Source organism: Harpegnathos saltator, unplaced genomic scaffold, assembly GCF_003227715.2.
Source record: "Harpegnathos saltator strain DR-91 unplaced genomic scaffold, Hsal_v8.6 scaffold659, whole genome shotgun sequence".
Classification (NCBI taxonomy): Eukaryota; Metazoa; Arthropoda; class Insecta; order Hymenoptera; family Formicidae; genus Harpegnathos; species Harpegnathos saltator.
Window position 1 is genome coordinate 1,279,429 of NW_020230492.1, and position 25,112 is coordinate 1,304,540.

The following is a 25,112-nucleotide window of genomic DNA, read 5'->3' on the forward strand; positions in this document are numbered from 1 at the left end:
GATTTGGCCCCGTGCGACTTCTTTTTGTTTCCAAACTTGAAAAAGTCACTCGCCGGGCAGAAATTTGAGTCGAATGAGGAGGTCATCGCCGCCACGAAGGCCTACTTTGCAGACCTCGGGAAAACCTATTTTTCAGACGGGTTAAAAAAGTTGGAGCATCGCTGGGTCAAGTGTATCGAGCTAAAAGGAGACTATGTTGAGAAATAAATCGCCACTTTTCCAAAATTTTCGTTTTTCTTTTGTAGGCTAAGTACTTATCGGACCACCCTCGTATAGCTACAAACCCCGAGGCAATTTTCCAGGTAACCTCAATTTTGGGACAGGGGAAGTGTCTGATTGACAGAGAATGACCCATATATATATATATATTTTTTTTTTTTTAAAGAGCAGTATCCGCTGAACCAAAATCGCTAAGAGACAATAATTGACTATTTAAAGATAAATCAAGAAGGATGATGAGCAAAACAGGACAAATATTAATTACGTCAATGTTACAATGGTAAGTTTTTCAGATTATATTTTATTGCGTGTGCATGGTAAACATTGTTTATCTTTTTTCTTTTTAAACCGTCATCTTTTTAAACTGTCAACCTGACAGTTATATGTATGAATGTTTGGCGAACTGTAGTAAAATACACTAATTAAAAGTATCGCATGAAAATCATATTGTTGCATTCGTTTGTAAAAACTTGTCCTTCAAGATTCATCCTATTAGATATGAAACGATATCTTCCTAAAATCCTTCGTTCGTAAGTTATCCAATGCCGGTACTCGATGAATGTCAATTTTAAACGACACAAGAACGTATGTATTGTCTTTATACCAGATATTTCACTATTAAAACAGATATTAAACAAAATGTTTATAACATGCTTTATAAAATTTTTATAAAATTGGATTAGTTATATGTAAGAGTACAATTAATAAAAACGCCGCCATCGCATCCCTCTTGACAAACTCGTTTTTCTATGAGAGGAAAGTAAGATGTGTTCAAAACATAATTATACTCTTCCCCCGAAAGAAAACTTGTACTTTCAATTTTATACTAAAAACTAAACGTTTTATTGCGAATAATAAAAGATGTTACGAAATTACAGTCGGTTTTCATACAATTTCGGAAAGATGATGTTACGATTGTCGTTGTTAACATAAACTTATATCATAAACAAGAACATTATTGAGTTACTTCTTAGAAGACTTTAAGGATACTATTCTCTTACCATTCTCTTCTCTGACTCATATAACTGATTTTTACTCGTGATATAATCTTCAAGGGAAACGACTCACTGATCGGTTATCCTTATATTTCAGAATGCATAAACAAGAAAATTGCTTCATATATATAGCTACGATGAAAAGCACTGCTTACATAATCGAAGGAGATTATAAGTAGCAAGTACGTCGATAGAACGCGGCAGAATGTAACGAACGTCCACGAGTTATTGATATTATAATCGTGATCCATTTGTGACTTCGATTATAACTTTCGAAACTTTCGAAAATAACGTGCCAGTTTCGACGATCGCTTGCTTCATCGAAACGTCGACATTAACAATGAAGTTTTTCATGAAAGTGTTGCTCGCGCTGGTGTTGTTAATCGTGATCGTTTTATCACCAGCGATTTGTAAAGACGTGAATGCTGGAGACTATGAAGAAGACCAAGATGAATGGGATCGTATATTGAATACTACAGATAAAAATCCACCGACTACTCCAAGACCCCAGAATAGTTTGCCGAGAAGTGGTCTCTTTGACGGTTCTATCCTAATTTTCCAAGATCTACCAACATGCCCAGGAAATCAACGGCGAGACAAAGATGGGAAATGTCGAGTAGTAGAATAATTGTATTTACTAAGGTAATTACGTTCTCGTTATTCTTATAAATAATTGTTAAAGATAACGATAGGTTAACAGTGAGATATAAATACTTTCATTATTTTATTAGTGGAATATATTTTTTTTTAAGGACGCGAAACTTGCTAAGCGTAAATCGCTAAGAGACTGGTTATTTAAGGAAAAATCGGGAAATATGACGAGTGAAATGGGATAAATATTAATAATGTCTAACAACGCTGCGATAGAAATTTTATTAGATTATAATTTATTGTACGTGGAAGACATTGAACACTTTTCAAACTGTCAGATTCACAGTTGTGTATAACAATATTTTGCGAATGGCAGTGAAATATATCGACTCAAAGTGACGCATGAGAATCATGTTGTTGCATTTTTTTATAAAAAAAAGCTTGTTTACTTACACACACCTTAAATGTATTTCAAACAATATCTTCCTAAAATTCTGCCTTCATTAAGTTAGCAGATGACAATACTTGACGAATGTCAACTTCGAACGATATATACATATTGTTTTTTTCAAATATTTTTCTATTAAAAGATATTTTTTACAAAATATTTATAACATGTTATACGTAATTTTTATAAAATTAAATTAGTTGTGTGTAAGAGTGCAATAAATAAAAAGTGTCACCACCGCATTCTCCTTGGCGAACTCGTTTTTTTAATGAGAATAAAGTAGGAGATGTTTAAAAAATATAATTATATTATACCTCAAGAGAAGACTTTCAATATTACTTTCAATTTTGTATTAAAAACTTAGTATTCTATTGAGAATAATAAAATATGTTACGAAATTATAATCAGTTTCCGTACAATTTCGGAAAGATGATGCTACTATTGACATGGTTAACTTATGTCATGAACAAGAACATTATTATGTTACTTTTTATGAGACTTTAAAGACACGATTCATTCATCATTTTCTTCCCTGACTCATATGATAAGTTTCTATTCGCGATATGATCTTCAAGGAAGTGTTTCCTTGGTCGGTCATTCCCCATGATTCATTTCAGGACACATACAAGTAAATAATTGTCTCACATACGGTAGCTACGAGAAAGAGCAATAATCGTCTAAAGGAGAATATAAATAGCACGTACGTCAGTGGAACGCAGCAGAATGTAACGAACTTCCACGAGTTGTTGATATTATAACGTCCGTGATCCATTTGTGATTTTTGATTAAGAAAATAACGTGTCAGTTCCGCCGATCGCATGCCCCATCGAACTACCGACATTAAAAATGAAGTTTTTTATGAAAGTGTTGCTCGCGTTGGCGTTGTTAATCTTCGTTTTATCACCAACGAATTGTGAAGACGTGAAGGCCGGAGGCTGCAAAGACGACGAAGATGAGTGTGATCGTATATGGAATAAGACAGATCAATGTCCACCGGCTAATGTATCGAATACAACATATCGAAAATATGAGAATAGTTTGTTGAAAAATGATTATGTTAGTGGTTGGGGTATCATAAGTTTTCCAAATCTACCATCATGCCCAGAGAATCAACGGCTAGACAAAGATGGAAAATGTCGAGTAGTAGAATAATTTCATTTACTAAGGTAATTGCGTTTTCGTTATTTTCATAAATAATTGTTAAAGATAACGATGGTTTGAGGGTGAAACATAAATACTTTCATTATTTTATTGGTGGAATATAATCTTTTTTTACAGATGCGAAACTTGCTAAGTGTAAATCGCTAAGAGACTGATTATTTAAGGATAAATCGGGAAGAATGACGAGCAAAATGGGACATATATTAATAATGTCTAACAACGCCCCAATAGCAATTTTATTATTTTATAATTTTATAATTTATTGTATGTTATTGTATGTGACAGACATTGAGCACTTTTCAAACTGTCAGATTCACAGTTGTGTATAACAATATGTTGAAAATGGTAGTGAAATGTGTCGATTGAAAGTGTTGCATGAGAATCATGTTGTTGCATTTTTTTATAAAAAGCTTGTGCACTTACACACGCCTTATGTATATCAGACGATATCTTCCTAAAATCCTACCTTTGTTAAGTGAGCCGATGACAATACTCGACGAATGTCAACTTCAGACGACATATACACATTGTTTTTATCAAATATTTATCTATTAAAATAGATGTTTTTTACAAAATGTTTATAACATGTTATATATGCTTTTTATAAAATTAAATTAGTTGTGTGTAAGATACATAACAATAAACAAGAAGTGCCACCACAGCATCCCTCTTTGAAAACTCGTTCTTCTAATGACAGAAAAGTAGGAGATGTACAAAACATATAAGTAACAATTTCATCTGTCTTGCCTCATTCCCTACTGACTTCGGCCACCATATTGGGGTCCGTCATGTTGATTTTTCAAAAGGCTACAGCTGAAATAAAACTATATATGTATAGCTATAAAATGAGGCGCGAATCAATTTTCCAGGTGACCTTAATTTTTGGACAAGAGAGGTGTCTGATTTGACAGAGAATGTCCCATATATATATATTAGGTCAATCGGAAAGTTCCGTCCATTTTCTTGCAAAACGTATGGTTTTATTTAAGAAACAAAATGAAAAAGTACATCAATCAAAGTATCATTTAACGACGATTTAACGATGGACCATTGTTCATTGTTAGCGATGACTTTTTCCCATTTTTCGGTCAGCAAGCGAATTCCACGGTGAAAGAATGACAGAATCATATTTGGAGGCTATCCAGTTAGAGACCCATTTTTCGACGTTTTCATAAGAATTGAAGCATTCCTCAACAAGTGCGTATGCCATCGACCGACACAAGTGGTAGTCGGAAGGGACACAGTCTGGTGAATAAGCCGCATGGGGTAACACTTCCCAGCGAAGTGCTTCTAACGCTTCCTTGACAGATTTTGTGACGTAAGGCCGAGCGTTGTCATGAAGCAAAATCACCTTATGCTGTCTCGTTTCATATTCTCGTCGTTTTTCGTGTAATGCTCGACTGAAACAGATCATTTGTTCTCTGTAGAGATTCCCTATGACTGTTTGACCACTTTTCAACAGCTTATGGTACAGCACATCCTTCTGATCCCACTAAATACAGAACATTGCCTTCTTTCCATGGATATTCCGCTTTGGTGTCTATGTTGAGAGTTGACCGGGATTGCAAATAGTTTTTCGACGTTTGGGTTTGTCAAAATAAATCCATTTTTCATCCCCAGTGATGATACGATGTGAAAACCCCTTTCTTTGTTGCCTAGTAAGCAGAATTTCGCAGGTGATTTTTCGCCTTTCAATGTCTCTTGGCTTCAGTTCATATGGGACCCATTTTCCTTCCTTGTAAACCTTTCCTAGGCTTTAAAACGATCGGAAATGACAGATTGAGCACAATCTAATGCTTCTGTAAATTGCTTTTGCGTTTGACATGGGTCTTCGTCCACCAATGCCTGCAATTCTTCGTCTTCGAATACTCTTGGCCGTCCAAGATGCTCTTTGTCCTCTACATCAAAATCACCAATTTTAAAGCGTCGAAACCATTCTCTGCATGTTTTATCGGAAGGAGCATTATCACCATAAACTTCTACAAGCATTCGATGAGCTTCAGCTGCAGCTTTCTTCCAATTGAAGCAAAAGATTAACACTTCGCGCAAATGACGCTTAGTTGGCTCAAATTTCAACATTTTCGATGCAGTGAAAATCAATGTTATTGATGCAAACGTATATTTCTATGTACTGAATGTTATTGACAGATGTCAAAATAAACTATTAAGCTTCGTTTAGACATTAGAGGTTAACGACAGTTCTAGCTATAGCTACTTGTCGTTAAATGGACGGAACTTTCCGATTTACCTAATATATCAGGTGTAGTAAAAAGAAATCCATTATTTTTCCAATAGATGGCTTTAGTTATCTGTATCTCGCGTTGTATAAGTCCGATCGGGTTCCACTAGATGGCGTTAGAAAGATGAGATTTCGTACTAAAAAAACTTTTCTGACAGTTTTGTGATTAGTTGACTCAGTTTTGTTTAAGCACGCGTCAAAGATGGACACTAGCAAAGAGAAAATATGCTATATTTTACAGTTTTTCTTCGATAAAGGCGAAAACGCAAGCCAGGCGGCTGAAAATGTGAATAGTGTTTATGGTCCTGATATTGTAACAGCCAATCACGCGCAATTTTGGTTTCGTTGATTCCGTTCCGGTAATTTCGATGTCAAAGATGCACCACGCACTGGAAGGCCAATTGTCGAAAATATCGATAAAATCATGGACATTGTCGAGTCCGACCGTCATGTAAGCACTGTTTCGATTGCCCAAGAGCTAAAGATTGCACAAAAAACCGTTTGGAACCATTTGAATAAGGCTGGATACAAAAAGAAGCTCGATGTATGGATGTCACACGAGTTAACGCAAAAAAACCTCATGGACCGAATTTCCATCTGCGAATCGCTGCTGAATCGCAACAAAATCGACCCATTTCTGAAGCGGTTGGTCACTGGTGATGAAAAGTGGATCACTTACGACAACGTCAAGCGAAAACGGTCGTGGTCGAATCGCGGTGAGCCGGCGGAAACGGTGGCCAAGCCAGGATTGACGGCCAGAGGAAGGTTTTGCTGTGTGTTTGGTGGGATTGGCAGGGAATTATCTACTATGAGCTGCTCCCCTGCGGCAAAACTCTTAACTCGGAACTGTACTGTCAACAATTGGACCGTCTGAAGGAAGCAATCGCCCAGAAGCGGCCAGCTTTGGCCAATAGGAGAGGAATTGTGTTCCATCAGGACAACGCCAGGCCACACACATCGATAGTGACAGAAGCTCCGGGAGCTTGGTTGGGAGGTTCTTATGCATCCACCTTATAGTCCGGACCTGGCACCAAGTGATTACCATCTGTTCCTGTCCACGGCGAACAATTTTGCTGGTGAAAAATTCGCTTCAAGAGAGGCTTGTGAAAATCGACTGTCTCAATTTTTTGCCAATAGGGACGAGGGCTTCTATGAGAGAGGCATAATGAAATTACCTTCAAAATGGCAACAAGTTATCGAACAAAACGGCGCATATTTGATCTAAATCGGATCATTCTAACTATGGTAATTAAAGCCTTCAATTTCATGCAAAAATAATGGATTTCTTTTTACTACACCTGATATCGTTTTTAAAGAACAGTATCCGTTGAATGAAAATCACTAAGAGACAATAACTGACTATTTAAAGATAAATCAAGGAAGATGACGAGCGGAACGGGATAAATATTAGGTGTACAAATGAATAATCCAATTTTTTCAGTTACATTCAAGGTTTATTTGAAAAAAAAGTAAATTAAATTGTTCAATCAAAGTATTCGCCGTTGCTTTCTATAACTTTAAGCCATCTTTCAGGCAGCTGATGAATTCCATCTCGGAAAAATGTTACGTCTTTAGACACGATAAAGTCGTCAAGCCATTTTCGGATCTCATCCACTGATTGGAAGTGAATATCGGACAAGGCGTGTTGCATCGACTGGAACAAGTGATAATCGGAAGGAGCAATGTCTGGTGAATACGCCGGATGCTGCAAGACGTCCCAGCTAAGACTCATTATGGTGTCTTTTATATTGGAAGCAACGTGTGGCCTTGCGTTGTCATGCAACAATTTCACTGGACGTTCTCCTTTGCCAGTATACGGGCGTTTTCGTTCCAATTCTTGACTCAAGCAAATTAATTGATGTTGGTAGCAGTCCGCAGTAATTGTTTCACCCGGTTCCAACAACTCATAATAAACCACGCCCTTGATATCCCATCAAATGCAGAGAAGAACCTTTTTTCTGAAGCGATTGGGTTTTGCGACCGATTTTGATGATTCGCCGGGATTTACCCATAACTTTCTGCGTTTCGGATTGTCATAGAGTATCCATTTCTCATCGCCCGTAACGATTTTCCACAAGAAAGACTTTCGACGTTGCTTATTGAGAAGAGAAAGACACGCTGCCACTCGTTGATTTTTGTTGGTTTCAGTGAGTTCATGTGGAACCCATTTTCCTTCTTTCTGGATCTTTCCCATCTCATGTAGGCCTTTGGAAATCGTTTGTTGCGTTACTCCCAACTGTTCTGCAAGCTCAATTTGGGTTTGTGCCGAATTTTCAGCGAGCAGTTGTTCCAAATCATCATTATCGCACTTCGGAGAGCCTCCAGGGCGTTGTTTGTAGATTAGACTAAAATTACCGCTTTTAAACCGCTTAAACCAAAATGCGCACACTTCGTACGATACAACACCTTCGCCGAGAAACGAACAAATCGATTCGCACGCTCTTGCAGCATTTTTTCCTTGTTGGAATTCGTAAAGAATGCAGTGTCGGATATGCACCTTTTATCTGTTGCCATCTTCGACTGTACTGAACTGAATACTTTTGAAGGTTATATTGGACCTTTCGCCAGACTATATGTTCTTTTTAATAGCTATATGTCAACATTGCATAATCACAAAAGAGAGGGAAAATCTATTCAATTTAAAATTGATATCATTACTGCTTAAGATAATTTGAATTATTCATTTGTACACCTAATATTAATCATGTCAATGTTACAATGACATGTTTATTAGATTATATTTTATTGTGTGTGCATGGTAGACATTGTTTACCTTTTAAACTGTTAACTTCACAGTTATATGTATGAATGTTTGGCGAATTGTAGTGAAATACACTAATTAAAAATATCACATGGGAATCATGTTGTTATAATCTTTTGTAAAAAAGCTGTCCTTCAAGCTTCATCCTATACGTCCTGTAAGATATCAGACGATATCTTCCTAAAATCCTTCGTTCGTAATTTATTCAATGCGAGACCTTGACGAATGTCAACTTTAAATGACACAGAAACATATGCATTGTCTTTATAACAGATATTTCTCTATTAAAATATATATTAAACAAAATGTTTATAACATGCTTTATACAATTTTTATGAAATTGGATTAGTTGTGTGTAAGAGCACAATTAATAAAAAATGTCGCCACTCTTGACAAACACGTTTTTCTTATGACAGAAAAGTAGGATGTGTTCAAAACATAATTATACTCTTCCCCCGAAAGAAAACTTGTACTTTCAATTTTATACTAAAAACTAAACGTTTTATTGCGAATAATAAAAGATGTTACGAAATTACAGCCGGTTTCCATACAATTTCGTAAAGATGATGTTACGATTGTCGTTATTAACATAAACTTATATCATAAACAAGAACATTATTTTGTTACTTCTTAGAAGACTTTAAGGATACTATTCTTTTACCATTCTCTTCTCTGACTCATATAACTGATTTTTATTCATGACATAATCTTCAAGGGAAATGACTCACTGATCGGTTTTTCCCTATATTTCAGAACGCATAAACAAGAAAATTGCTTCATATATGATAGCTACGATGAAAAGCACTGCTTGCATAATCGAAGGAGATTATAAGTAGCAGGTACGTCGGTAGAACGCAGCAGAATGTAACGAACTTCCACGAGTTGTTGATATTGTAACGCCCGTGATCCGTTTGTGATTTTCGATTAAGGAAATAACGTGTCGATTCCGCTGATCGAACGCTTCATCGAAATATTAAATTTGACATTAAAAATGAAGTTTTCCATGAAAGTGTTGCTCGCGCCGGCGTTATTAATTTTGATCGTTTTATCACCAGCGATTTGTGAAGACGTGGAAGATGAAGACTACAAAGACTACGATGATCCATGGGGTGGTGTATGGAACAGTACAGATTCTGGTGTACCTAATATAACTTATACTGACGGTCATATCATAAGTTTTCCAGATATATCACAGAAATGCCCAGAAAATCAACGGCCAGACAAAGATGGGAGATGTCGAGTAGCAGAATAATTTCGTTTACTAAGGTAATTACGTTCTCGTCATTTTCATAAATAATTATTAAATATAACAGTAGTTTGACAGTAAGATATAAATACTTTGATTATTATATTAGTGGAATATAATTTTTTTTAAAAGGTACGAATCTTGTTAAGCGTAAATTGTGAAGACACTTATTGAAGGATAAATTGGGAAGAATGACGAGCAAAATGGGACAAATATTAATAACTATTTAACAACGCTGCGATAGCAATTTTATTAGATTATGATTTATTGTGTCTACGTAGAAGATATTGTTCACTTTTCAAACTAGTAGATTAGCCGTCAGTTGTGTATAATTATTTTGTATTTTGCCAACAGTGAAATATATCGGTTCAAAGTGTCGCATGAGAATCATAGTTCATTGAACTTTTTTTATAAAAAAATGTTTACGTACTTACACACGTCTTACATGTGTATCAGATGATATCTTCCTAAAATCTTACTTTTGTTAAGTTAGCCGATGATAATACTCGACGAATGTCAACTTCGGACGATGTATGCACATTGTTTTTATCAACTATTTTTCTATTAAAATAGATATACTTTACAAAATTTTTATAACATGTTACATAAGATTTTTATAAAATTAAATTACTTGTGTGTAAAAGTACAATAAATATAAAGTGCTATTGCCAAATCCCTCCGGACGAACTTGTTTTTTTAATGACAAGGAAGTAAGAGATATATAAAATATATAATTATACTCCAAGAAAGGCTTACAAAAATTTTATTCTCAATTTTATACTAAAAACTTAGTATTCTACTGCAAATAATAAAATATGTTACGAAATTATAATCGGTTTCTGTACAATTTCAGAAAGTTGATGCTACTATTGACATGGTTAACTTATGTCATGAACAAGAACATTATTATGTTACTTTTTACGAGACTTTAAAGACACGATTCTTTTATCATTTTCTTCCCTGACTCATATGATAAGTTTCTATTCGCGATATGATCTTCAAGGAAGTGTTTCCTTGGTCGGTCATTCCCCATGATTCATTTCAGGACACATACAAGTAAATAATTGTCTTACATACGGTAGCTACGAGAAAGAGTAATAATCGTCTAAAGGAGAATATAAATAGCAGGTACGTCGGTGGAACGCGACAGAATGTACTAAACTTCCACGAGTTGTTGATATTATAACGTCCGTGATCCATTGTTGATTTTCGATTAAGAAAATAAGGTGTCAGTTCTGCCGATGCTTCATCGAAATATCGATATTAAAAATGAAGCTTTTCTTAAAAGTATTGCTCGCGTTCGTGTTGTTAATCTTGATCGTTTTATCACCAGCGATTTGTGAAGACATAAAAGATGGAGACTACGAAGACTACGAAGATGAATGGGATTGTATACATACAGATCAAGATCCATCGGCTGATGTGTCGAATACAATATATTCAAAATACGAGAATACACTGTCGAAAAATTGTTGTGTTGGTGATGGTATCATAAGTTTTCCAAATCTACCATCATGCCCAGAAAATCAACGGCTAGACAAAGATGGAAAATGTCGAGTAGTAGAATAATTCGCTAAGGTAATTAGATTCTTGTTATTTTTATAAATAATTGTTAAAGATGACGATATATTTTGACAGTAAAACATAAATACTTTCATTATTTTATTAGTGGAATATAATTTCTTTTTAAGGACGCGAAACTTGCTAAGCGTAAATCGCTAAGAGACTGGTTATTTAAGGATAAATTGGGAAATATGACGAGCGAAATGGGATAAATATTAATAATGTCTAACAACGCTGCGATAGCAATTTTATTAGATTATAATTTATTGTATGTGGAAGACATTGAACACTTTTCAAACTATCAGATTCACAGTTGTGCATAACAATATTTTACGAATAGCAGTGAAATATATCGACTCAAAGTGATGCATGAGAATCATGTTGTTGCATTTTTTTATAAAAAAGCTTGCTTACTTACACACACCTTATATGTATATCAAACAATACCTTCCTAAAATTCTGCCTTCATTAAGTTAGCAGATGACAATACTCGACGAATGTCAACTTCGGACGATATATACATATTGTTTTTATCAAATATTTTTCTATTAAAAGATATTTTTTACAAAATATTTATAACATGTTATACGTGAATTTTATAAAATTAAATTAGTTGTGTGTAAGAGTACAATAAATAAAAAGTGCCGCCACCGCATTCTCCTTGACGAACTCGTTTTTTTAATCAGAATAAAGTAGGAGGTGTTTAAAAAATATAATTATATTATATCGCAAGAGAAGACTTTCAATATTACTTTCAATTTTATACTAAAAACTTAGTATTCTATTGCGAATAATAAAATATGTTACGAAATTATAATCGGTTCCCGTACAATTTCGAAAAGATGATGCTACTAATATTATGTTAACTGGTAAACTTACCATGTATATCATGGTTAACTTATGTCATGAACAAGAACATTATTACGTTACTTTTTAAGAGACTTTAAAGACGCAATTCTTTCATCATTTTCTTCCCTCATATGATAAGTTTTTATTCGCGATATAATCTTCAAGACAGTGTTTCCTTGGTCGATCATTCCCCATGATTCATTTCAGGACACATATACAAGTAAATAATTGTCTCTCATACCGTAGCTACGATATAGAACAATAAAAATCGTCTAAAGGAGAATATAAATAGCAGGTACGTCGGTGGAAAGCGGCAAAATATAACGAATTTCCACGAGTTGTTAATATAATATAACGTTCATGACCCATTTGTTATTTTTTGATTAAGAAAATAATGTGTCAGTTCCGTCGATTGCATGCTCCATCGAAATATCGACATTAAAAATGAAGTTTTTCATGAAAGTGTTGCTCGCGCTAGCGTTATTAATCTTGATCGTTTTATCACCAACGATTTAATTTTATTGGATAGTTTTTGTTCAAAGGTATAAACTCGCTAAGCGTAAATCGTTAAGCTATTTAAGAATGACGGCAAACGAGCAAAATGGAATGAATATTGATAGTATCCAATAATGCAACGATAGCATTTTTATTAAATTATAATTTTTTGTGTGTATGTGGAAAATATTTTAAACTGTTAGACTCAGAATTATGTATAGCACAATATTTAGCGAATTGCAATGAAATACATCGATTCAAAGTCGCGTGAGAATGTTGTTCTTCTTCTCTAATTCATTTTATAAAATTCATTCTTTTATAAAAAAAACTGTACATGTACGTCTTATACGCATCTCAGACGATATCTTCCTGGAATCGTACGTCCGTTAACTCAGTCGATGCCAATATTCGGCGAATGTCAATTTCGGCCGACGTATGCACATTGTACTTATCAGATACTTTTCTATTAAAATAGATATTAGGTGTGTGAATTAATTCGGTCCATCTGGCGGTCAATTGCTATACTATTCTAATATTCTGTAATATTCTAACCTCTAATGTCTGCAAAAGGCTTTATTTTTTAATTTTGATATCTGGCAACAATATTCAGTTGATAAATGTTTGGATTTGTAACAATAACATCGTGTTTATCTGATTCGAAAATGTCGAAATTCGAGCCAAAAAGACGACGTTGAAGTTTGGAACGTTCTTCAAGCGAAAATTGAAAATAGCCTTTATTTAAAAAAAAGCCACTTCATATAAATGTAAATACATATAAAAGATAAATTTGTGTTAAATATGACATAACATTATAAGAAAGTTGTTCTCCCCGAAAATTATGCACATATAATCATTCATACACATGATAATTTCCACAGGATATCCAAATACATTGTGCCAAAAACTGACAGTGCACTTTCACTCTCCGGTATGTGGGAAAATAGAAAAAAAATAGTTTAATAGCAATCGCGTCTTGGAATATTTTCGTTCTCCCCGAAAATTGTGTGCATACCGCCACACTCAAACCAATTATAATTACTTTCGGCACTCACAGCGCTCTGTGTCAAAAACTGACAATTTTCACTCTCTCATATTTAACACAAATTTATCTTTTATATGTATTTATATTTATATGAAGTAGTTTTTTTTAAATAAAGGCTAATTTCAGTTTTCGCTCGAAGAACGTTCCAAACTTCAACGTCGTCCAAAAAAGCATCATTTCCGGGAAGTTCTCATTTTCTGTTTTCATTTGAAGAAAACAGCCGCTGAAGCTCATCGAATGCTCGTAGAAGCTTATAGTGAAAGTACTCCCACCGATAAATCATGTAGAGAATGATTTCGACGTTTCAAAAGTGATGATTTCTGTGTCGATGACAAACCTCGTCCAGGTCAGCCGAAGAAGTTTGAGGATGAGGAATTGCAGGCGCTAATCGATGAAGATTCGTGTCAATCGTAACATGAACTCGCGCAATTGTTGAATGTTGATCGATCAACAATTTCTGTGTGTTTAGCAGCCATGGGAAAGATTTACAAAGAAGGAAGATGGGTGCCATACGAAAAAACTGAAAGAAAGAAACATCGAGAGGCGGAAGCCATGTCTGAAATCTTGCTTGCCAGGCAAAAAAGAAAAGGTTTTTTGCATCGTATTGTGACTGTAGACAAAAAGTGGATATATTTCGATAATCCCAAAGGAAGGAAATCCATTAGCGACCCAGGAAAACCATCCACATCGATACCAAAGCGGAATATTCACGGCAAGAAAGTAATACTCTGTATATGGTGGGACCAGAAGGATGTAGTGTATCATGAACTATTAGGTTGTTACAGATGAAATGGCCGTTTTTCAAAATTCAAATTTCCCGGCCGAGTAGTTCTGCTCTTTTCATGCAGCTGTTGTTGCATGCGTGATATTTGAAAAGTATATGCCCCACACGTAAATTCGCACGCATAACCTTACTTTTATCACATTGTTTATATTGTTGAAAATCGCTGTCTCTTCGACATGAAAAGTAAGGAAATGCGGATAATATTCTTGTACGAATACAAACTTGGTCATAGTGTGGCCGAGGCAACGCGAAACATAAACACTGCTTTTGGGGAAGGTTCTGTAAGTGATCGAAGCATTAGACGTTGGTTTGAAAAGTTTCGGTCTGGTGATACAAATTTCGACAATTTGCCTCGCGGCCATGCACCATCAATGATTGATGATAATGTTTTGAAAGACATGGTTGAAGCAGATTCGCGTTTATCAGTTCGGGATATTGCACACAGCATCAACGTTCACTATTCCACTGTTTCCCGACATCTAAAGGCCATGGGGAAAGTGAAAAAGCTTGACAAGTGGGTACCACATGAACTGACTGAGAGAGACAAGCTTCGCCGTATGGAAATCAGTTCATCTTTGCTTTCCCGACACAATAATGAAGAAATATTGAATCGAATAGTAACGTGTGATGAAAAATGTGTTCTTTATGACAATCGTCGACGTTCTGCCCAGTGGTTAGATGCTGATCAAGCTCCGAAATACATGCCGAAACCGAGCCTTCATCCACGTAAAGTTATGGTATCTGTATGGTGGTCTGCCAAGGGTATTGTGCATTTTCGTTTTTGAAATAGGGTGAAACTATAAATGCTGACAAATATTGCCAAGAAATTGACATTGTGATGGAAAAACTGCATATTGAACAGCCGACGTTATTAAATAGACGCGGTATGTTATTGCTCCATGATAATGCTAGACCGCATATTGCAAAAAATAACTGTAAAAACATTAACAGAATACAAATGCGAAGTTCTCCCTCACCCTCCTTATTCTCCTGACCTTTCTCCAACTGATTACCATTTATTTAAGCATCTGGATAACTTTTTAAGTGAAAAGGTATTCCAAACAGAAAGCGACGTGAAAAATGCGTTCAACTAATTTCTTGCAACTCACTCTTCTAATTTCTACGTGAAAGGCATTGATGCGCTTGTATCACGTTGGGGGAAGTGTATTGAGGTGGAGAGAGACCATTTTGATTGATGAGATATATATAAAGTGTGTTGAATAAAAATTTAAATTAAAAATTAAAAAATGGCCATTTCATCTGCAACAACCTAATATTAAAACAGAGCCAAACCATCACTGCCGAAGTTTACCAACAACAATTGATCCGTTTAAACAACGCAATGAAGAATAAGCGGCCGAGAATATGCAAAGAAACACGACAAAGTGATCTTCCAGCACGATAACGCTCGGCCACATGTTGGAAAGATTGTGAGGGCCAACTTGGAACTACTTGGCTAGGACGTATTACCTCACCCGCCGTATTCACTAGACATTGCTCCATCCGATTATCACTTGTTCAGATTGATGGGCATACGGGCTTTTGGACCAGCTTCAACAATTATGAAGAAATAGAGAAATGGCTCAATGAATGGATCGCTTCGAAGGACGAGTCGTTTTTCCGTCACGGAATGCAACAATTACCAGACAGATGGAAAAACATAATAGCAAGCGATGGCAAATACTTTGATTAGTGTACTTTTTCATGTTTCTCATACTAAAGTCTTTTTTTGGAAAAAAAACGAACCGAAGTAATTCACACACTTAATATTTTACAAAATATTTATCACATGTTTTCATGAAAATTTTCATAAAATTAAGTTAGTTATATGTAAGAGTACAATAAATAAAAAGTGCCGCCACCTCCTGTCTCTGGACAAACTCATTCTTCTAATGACAGAAAAGTAGGAGATGTATAAAATATATAACTATACCCTAAGAGAAGACTTTCAATATTATTTTTAATTTTGTCAACTAAAAACTAAACCTTTTATTGCGAATAATAAAAGATTATTTATATTTGGTCACTATGTTGTGTCCGGCCATATTTGAAAAAATAATTAATTTGTGACTACTGACCAAAAGATTGTAGGGACACGAAATTTTTTAATGAAAATTTTTTAATGAAAATTTAACAAAGTTCGTGAGTTTCATTTTATATGATAATCATTTTTCAGCATTTTATTTATAAACTGAGCGTTATGTTGGTTTCGACTTATTAAAATTAAACATTCATGTTGATGAACAGCAACTGAAAAATATCGTAACACACAAATTAATAATAATTAGAATGAGTCTGTATGATTTGAATATCGGCTTCATTATTTTTTAGCATTTTTTCGAATATACAGCCGCCATATTGGTTTTCGTCATACTTAAATACAATGTCCCGATTGCTAATTTATGAACACGTCTCAAAATATATCATGATAAATTTTCATGAAAATTAAACGCAATTCTGTAATTTTTAAAAAACGAAACAGTTTTTTTTTTAGCATTTCACGGAAAATTTGGCCGCTATTGATTTTGGACAAACTAAAAATTCATTTTTTTTATGGATTCAATGCTACCTATTAAATAAACCCATTAACACATATTTCTATGAAAATCGAAACTGTTTTATAACTTCTAAATAATGATTCTATCTGTTGTACCTCGTTACCTACAGACTTCGGCCACCATACTGAAGTACGCCATGTTGATTTTTCAAAAGGCCACAGCTCAAATAAAACTATATATGTATAGCTACAAATCCCGAGGCAATTTTCCAGGTGACCTTAATTTTGGGACAGGGGAGGTGTCTGATTTGACAGAGAATGACCCACATTAAACAAAATGTTTATAACATGCTTTATAAAATTTTTATAAAATTGGATTAGTTATATGTAAGAGTACAATTAATAAAAACGCCGCCATCGCATTTCTCTTGACAAACTCGTTTTTCTATGAGAGGAAAGTAAGATGTGTTCAAAACATAATTATACTTTTCCCCTGAAAGAAAACTTGTACTTTCAATTTTATACTAAAAACTAAACGTTTTATTGCGAATAATAAAAGATGTTACGAAATTACAGTCGGTTTCCATACAATTTCGCAAAGATGATGTTACGATTGTCGTTATTAACATAAACTTATATCATAAACAAGAACATTATTTTGTTACTTCTTAGAAGACTTTAAGGATACTATTCTTTTACCATTCTCTTCTCTGACTCATATAACTGATTTTCATTCATGACATAATCTTCAAGGGAAACGACTCACTGATCGGTTTTTCCCTATATTTCAGAACGCATAAACAAGAAAATTGCTTCATATATGATAGCTACGATGAAAAGCACTGCTTGCATAATCGAAGGAGATTATAAGTAGCAGGTACGTCGGTAGAACGCAACAGAATGTATCGAACTTCCACGAGTTGTTGATATTGTAACGCCCGTGATCCGTTTGTGATTTTCGATTAAGAAAATAACGTGTCGATTCCGCTGATCGAACGCTTCATCGAAATATCGACATTAACAATGAAGTTTTCCATAAAAGTGTTGCTCGCGCCGTTATTAATTTTGATCATCGTTTTTGATCACACGTTATTAATTTTGGTGTTTTTCACCAGCGATTTTTGAAGACGTGAATGCTGGAGACTATGAAGAAGACCAAGATGAATGGAATTGTATATTGAATATTACAGATGAATATCCACCGATTACTCTAAATTCCCAGAGTAGTTTGTGGAAAATTGGTTGGCTTGGCAATTCTCTGCTATATTTCCAGGTCTATTTTACCAATAAAATCAGACAAAGATGGGAGATGTCGAGTAGAATAATTGCATTTGCTAAGGTAATTAAGGTAAAAGTTCTCGTTATTTTTATAAATAATTGTTAAAGATAACGATAGGTTAACAGTGAGATATAAATATTTTCATTATTTTATTAGTGGAATATAATTTTTTTTTAAGGACACGAAACTTAAACAGACTGGGACAGACTGTGTACGCTAAGCGTACACAATCTGTCCCAGATACGATGAGGCTGGTTCCATCAAAGTTCTTAGCGCAGCGATATCTATGAGTGAATGATGATAGGTGAATGTTCTACCCTTCATCTACTTAACCTCAAAATTTGAGTGAATTCGGTTGATATTTTATTGTGGTTTAACATTTTATGTAAAGTCACTTTGTGTACGTCGGTCGAAAAACGAACTTTTAAATTGGGTAAAAGTGGTACGAAACGTACGAAACGCTAAAAAATGTGTACGGGTACCTTGCAGACGATAACCGAGCACCGCCGCCAAAAACCACTCGCAATGAAGAAAACATCGAGAAAGTCAAAGAAATTCTTCGAAGCGACCGCTTCGAAGCCATCCAGATATTATCTGGGAGTTCTACAACGATTGTGGGCCAAAATTCGACGAGTTCGACCGGAATATCGAGAGCCAGGCAGTTGATTTTTATTGCACGATAATGCACCATCGCACAAAGCCATCATGGTACGTGAATTTTTGACCAAAAAAGGCATCATTGTTATCGATTATCCACCGTATTCACCTGATTTGGCTCCGTGCTACTTCTGGCTATTTCCCAAACTGAAATTGGCGATGAAAGGAAATCGTTTCGATACCATCCTGGTCATCCAAAAGACTTCGACCGCCATACTAAAAGCCATTCCAGCCGATGAGTATAAAAAATGTTTCGAAAAATTTGTTGAACGTTTCCAGCGCTGTATTGACTCAGAAGGAGACTATTTTGAATAAACAAGAATAAAAAATCAAAATAATAAACGCTTTGTATTTTTTTTAGACCAGTCTCATTGGATCTGGGACAGACTGTGTAAATCGCTAAGAGACTGGTTACTTAAGGATAAATCGGGAAATATGACTAGCGAAATGCGATAAACATTAATAATGTCTAACAACGCTGCGATAGCAATTTTATTAGATTATAATTTATTGTATGTGGAAGACATTGAACACTTATCAAATTGTCAGATTCACAGTTGTGTATAACAATATTTTGCGAATGGTAGTGAAATATATCGGCTCAAAGTGACGCATGAGAATCATGTTATTGAATTTTTTTATAAAAAAAGCTTGTTTACTTACACACACCTTAAATGTATATCAAACAATATCTTCCTAAAATTCTACTTTCATTAAGTTAGCCGATGACAATACTTGACGAATGTCAACTTCGGACGATATATACACATTGTTTTTATCAAATATTTTGCTACTAAGAGATATTATTTACAAAATATTTATAACATGTTATACGTAATTTTTATAAAATTAAATTAGTTGTGTGTAAGAGTGCAATAAATAAAAAGTGTCACCACCGCATTCTCCTTGGCGAACTCGTTTTTTTAATGAGAATAAAGTAGGAGGTGTTTAAAAAATATAATTATATTATACCGCAAGAGAAGACTTTCAATATTACTTTCAATTTTATACTAAAAACTTAGTATTCTATTGAGAATAATAAAATATGTTACGAAATTGTAATCGGTTTCCGTACGATTTCGGAAAGAAATGCTACTATTGACATGGTTAATTTATGTCATGAACAAGAACATTATTAAGATACTTTTTACGAGACTTTAAAGACGTGACTCTTTTATCATTTTCTTCCCTGACTCATATGATAAGTTTCTATCGCGATATAAACTTCAAGGAAATGTTTCCTTAGTCGATCTTTTCCCGTGATTCATTTCAGGACACATATACAAGTAAATAATTGCTTCACTTACGATAACTATGATAAAAAGTACGGTTTGCATAATCGTCTAAAGGAGAATATAAGTAGTAAGTGCGTCAGTGGAACGCGGCAGAATGTAATAAACTTCCATGAGGTGTTGATATTATAATTATAACGTCAGTGATCCATTTGTAATTTTCAATTAAGAAAGTAACGTATCCGTTCCGCTGATCGAACACTTCATCGAAATATCGACATTAAAAATGAAGTTTTTCATAAAAATGTTGCTCGTACTGGTGTTAATCTTGATCCTTTTATCACAAGTGATTTGTGAAAATAAAATCTACATAGATGCATGGGATGGTGTGAATAATAGAACACGTAAACTAGTAATATATTTACCAGCAACTAAAATTCCTCCTAGCAATCGTCGTATGATAATATTTCGTCGACTCAATATACCACAATGCCCAGGAAATCAACGACTAGACAAAGATGGGAGATGTCGAGTAGTAGAATAATTTCATTTCCTAAGGTAATTACATTCTCGTTATTTTCATAAATAATTGTTAAAGATAACGATATTTTGACGACAGTGAGACATAAATACTTTGTTTATTTTATTAGTGAAATATAATTTTTTTTTAAAGGTGCGAAACTCGCGTAAATATCTAAGAAACTGGCTATTCAAGAATAAATGGAAAAAGATGACGAGCAAAACGGGACAAATATCAGTAATGTCTAACAATGGTACGATAACAATTTTATTAGATTTTAATTTATTGTGTCTATGTGGAAGACATTGTTCACTTTTTAAACCATCTGATTCACAGTTGTGTATAACAATATTTGGCGAATTAGAGCGAAATATATCGATTCAAAGTGTCGCAGGAGAATTATGTTGTTGCATTCTTTCATAAGAAAAGTTGCCTACATGTACTTTTCACATATATCAGAGATATCTTCCTAAAATCCTACGGTCGCTAAGTTAGCCGATATTGAACGAATGTCAACTTCGGACGTATGCGCATTATATTTATCAAGTATTTTTCTATTAAAATAGACATTTTACAAAATGTTTATAACATGTTTTATAGAATTTTTATTAAATTAAATTAGTTGTGTGTAATAATGCGATAAATAGAAAGTGCCGCCACCGCATTTTTCTGGACAAACTCGTTCTTCTAATGGCAGAAAAGTAGGAAATGTATAAAATATACAAGGTGATTTAAAAGTCTGAGAACGGCTAATTATTTCTGAAAGTAGCAGTCCTGTAGGAAAATATTTCAGACAAAAGTTGTAGGGTTTTAAGTAACCAATTACATAGCAATATTATTATGATCTTGAAGAATGTTGTCAAGGTCACATAAAAATCATTTTGAATCTTTTAATTAAAAATCTCCATTTATATTACATACTCTTATAACTTACCTCGAGAGTTTTCCAAAACATTTAAGTTATTATATTTAAGTTATTTTTCATGAAGTACTTTTCGAGTTATGAGGCTTGAATGTTACAGTACCACCAGCATTAGCATTACCCAAAGTGTACCATGTAGAGGTTGCACGGTCGGATTTACACCTCCGTGTGTGTATTATGTGTGTGTGTGCGTACGTTTTGAGGGGCGGACCCCAAAACCTAGCCCGGAGCCTGGAGAGGGGAAAGCAGCAGCGAAGTGCGAACTCTGTATTAAAATAGCAAAACATCTCATCTGTTATCCTGAGTTGTCCCAATTGAGCTTAGCGTATCGATTATATGAATTATATTGGGTGAGTGCAAAAGTTCGTGCGGAGTTTCAATAGATGGAGTTATAAGCGTCGTAAAGTGTTGTCATTAATACTTCCATCTACATATTATATAACGTTGGAAAGGTGACGTCTTCAGCTGTTATTAAAAAAAAGATCATTTGTTTTCATACAAACTGCTTCGAGAAATATCACTTTAAAAATGAGTATCGATAAGGTGCATTTACGGCATGTTATGCTTTACGAGTTTCGGAAGGGAATAAACGTTGCCGCAGCCGTAAAAAACATTCAGGATGTTTATCAGGATGAAGCACCAGCTAAACGAACTGTGGAAAAATGGTTTGCTAAATTTCGGCGCGGAGAATTTAACCTTGAAGACGAGCCACGCTCTGGTCGACCTTCTGACATTGATGACGATGTTTTGCGTACTTTAGTGCTCAATAATCCACGAATTTCAACAGAAGAAGTTGCTACAGCACTAAACGTTAACCGATCAACCGCTTTTCGGCGTTTAAAAAAGATGGGATTCGATTTGAAGCTCGATATATGGGTGCCCCATTTGCTGACCGAGAAGAACAAAATCAAGCGAATTTCTGCAGCCGTTTCTTTACTCGGGCGGCTCAATAACGAGTCGTTTTTGGATCGACTAGTGACGGGCGATGAGAAATGGGTCCTCTACAACAATGTTCAGCGCAAACGGACATGGAAACAATCAGGTGAGCATGGTGACGCAATGCCAAAGGCCAGTTTGCACCCGATGAAGGTGATGCTCTCTGTTTGGTGGGATTGCAAGGGCATAATCTATTTCGAGCTTCTCCCCGCTGGCGAAACGATTGATTCGGACAAGTACTGTCGCCAATTAACTAATCTGAATCGAGAAATAAAAGAGAAACGTCCGATTTTGTCAAATCGCAAGGAAGTCGTCTTTCATCACGACAACGCCAGACCACACGTTTCGAAAAAGACGCTGCGCAAACTGAAGAGCCTGAAATGGGATGTCTTAACGCATCCACCGTATTCTCCTGATTTCGCACCATCTGACTATCACTTGTTCCGGTCATTGCAAAATTATTTAAATGGAAAAAACTTTGACTCTTTGGAGGCCTTAAAAAACGGCGTCTCTTCGTTCTTCGAATCTAAACCGCGCAGTTTTTATGATCAAAGCATCCGTATGCTACCAGAACGTTGGGAAAAGATTATAGAAAACGATGGAGAATATATCATTGATTGAATAAAGATTTTTGTTTGCCTAATCACTGTGTGACTTTTACTCACAAACTCCTCACGAACTTTTGCACTCACCCAATATTATCATGACAAACCTTCTTCTTTCTTAAACGTTTTGTCAGTAATTGGAAATTCTCACAAGAATTATATTTTCGTGTAATAATACGAAGTATCAAATAATCTTCATTTCTTTTAAAAGATTCATGAAATCTTAACAATCGGTATGTATTAGGTGTACAAATGAATAATCCAATTTTTTCAGCTACATTCAAGGTTTATTTTAAAAGAAAGCAACTTAAATTGTTCAATCAAAGTATTCGCCATTGCTTTCTATAACTTTAAGCCATCTTTCAGGCAGCTGATGAATTCCATCTCGAAAAAATGTTACGTCTTTGGACACGATAAAGTCGTCAATTTTCCATAAAGCCATTTTCGGATCTCATCCACTGATTGGAAGTGTATATCGGACAAGGAGTGTTGCATCGACCGGAACAAGTGATAATCGGAAGGAGCAATGTCTGGTGAATACGCCGGGTGCTGCAAGACGTCCCAGCCAAAACTCATTATGGTGCTTTGTATTGGAAGCAATGTGTGGCCTGGCGTTGTCATGCAACAATTTCACTGGACGTTCTCCTTTGCCAGAACACAGGCGTTTTCGTTCCAATTCTTGACTCAAGCAGATTAATTGATGTTGGTAGCAGTCCGCAGTAATTGTTTCACCCGGTTCCAACAACTCATAATAAAGCATGCCCTTGATATCCCACCAAATGCAGAGAAGAACCTTTTTTCTGAAGCGATTGGGTTTTGCGACCGATTTTGATGATTCGCCGGGATTTACCCATAACTTTCTGCGTTTCGGATTGTCATAGAATATCCATTTCTCATCGCCCGTAACGATTTTCCACAAGAAAGACTTTCGACGTTGCTTATTGAGAAGAGAAAGACACGCTGCCACTCGTTGATTTTTGTTGGTTTCAGTGAGTTCATGCGGAACCCATTTTCCTTCTTTCTGGATCTTTCCCATCTCATGTAGGCCTTTGGAAATCGTTTGTTGTGTTACTCCCAACTGTTCTGCAAGCTCATTTTGTGTTTGTGCCGAATTCTCAGCGAGCAGTTGTTCCAAATCATCATTATCGCACTTCGGAGGGCCTCCAGGGCGTTATTTGTTGATTAGACTGAAATTACCGCTTTTAAACCGCTTAAACCAAAATGCGCACACATCATACGATACAACACCTTCGCCGAGAAACGAACAAATCGATTCGCATGCTCTTGCAGTATTTTTTCCTTGTTGGAATTCGTAAAGAATGCAGTGTCGGATATGCACCTTATCTGTTGCCATTTTCGACTGTACTGAACTGAATGCTTTTGAAGGTTATATTGGGTCTTTCGCCAAACTATATGTTCTTTTTAATAGCTATATGTCAACATTATATAATCACAAAAGAGCGGGAAAATCTATTCAATTTAAAATTGATTTCATAACTGCTTAAAATAATTTGAATTATTCATTTGTACTATACACCTAATATGTTACGTTTAATGTGATAAATCCAGTTACTGCATAATAACCAACAGCTTTGGTTAATTTGATAAATTATTCATATTTTTGTAAAATTTATCACATTAACCGGTGATTATGAATAATAACCAACATGCTCTAGGTTAAAGTGATAAATCTCATGTTTCCGCAAGTTCGAATTTAATATTTTGAAAGACGGGCCTATACACCAATGACATTAACCTTGATATATTGGGTTGACAAATAAATTCTGATTTTTGTTTCAGTGTAAGTTTCATGTGAATTCGCTTTTCTTTCCTCAGCGCTATCGTACAAATCGAATACACATTTACGTCTATTAAGCTGGCACAGCCATTTCAGCACAATCGCATAGGACTAGCACAGAAATTTAGTGCTTTTCTGTTGCTAATTTGTTGCTCTATTCCCGATTTTATTGCTCCAGCCATTTCGAAGAAAACAATGGCTGTGCTAGCTTAACATTAAAGTTAGCACAGCCATTCGAAAAATAGAATAAAAAGCTAAAAACGAATACATATT

The 25,112-nt window shown here is 35.1% G+C and overlaps 1 protein-coding gene and 2 long non-coding RNA genes across 5 annotated transcripts; all 3 read left to right on the forward strand.

Moving 5' to 3' along the window:
- Window positions 1–259: 259 nt before the first annotated feature.
- LOC112589911 (uncharacterized) lies at window positions 260–2,214 on the forward strand. Its single transcript, XR_003113854.1, has 2 exons — window positions 260–1,856; window positions 1,967–2,214. It is a non-coding gene; the product is annotated as an uncharacterized LOC112589911 (long non-coding RNA).
- A 7,045-nt stretch (window positions 2,215–9,259) lies between these two features.
- Window positions 9,260–18,384, forward strand: LOC105185098 (uncharacterized). Of its 3 annotated transcripts, XR_002162841.2 has the most exons (5): window positions 9,260–9,680; window positions 10,706–11,238; window positions 17,682–17,767; window positions 18,006–18,229; window positions 18,348–18,384. It is a non-coding gene; the product is annotated as an uncharacterized LOC105185098 (long non-coding RNA). The 3 variants fall into 3 exon arrangements; XR_003113851.1 differs by lacking the exons at window positions 17,682–17,767; window positions 18,006–18,229; window positions 18,348–18,384 and adding an exon at window positions 11,352–11,599 and having other exon boundaries at window positions 9,262–9,680; XR_003113852.1 differs by lacking the exons at window positions 10,706–11,238; window positions 17,682–17,767; window positions 18,006–18,229; window positions 18,348–18,384 and adding an exon at window positions 9,793–10,047 and having other exon boundaries at window positions 9,262–9,680.
- A 1,306-nt stretch (window positions 18,385–19,690) lies between these two features.
- On the forward strand, window positions 19,691–21,344 carry LOC105181924 (uncharacterized). The gene is made up of 2 exons (XM_011139010.3): window positions 19,691–20,616; window positions 20,732–21,344. Exons 1-2 carry the CDS (start codon window positions 20,548–20,550, stop codon window positions 20,999–21,001), a joined length of 339 nt encoding a protein of 112 aa, XP_011137312.2. The 5' UTR covers window positions 19,691–20,547; the 3' UTR covers window positions 21,002–21,344.
- The last annotated feature ends 3,768 nt before the right edge of the window (window positions 21,345–25,112 follow it).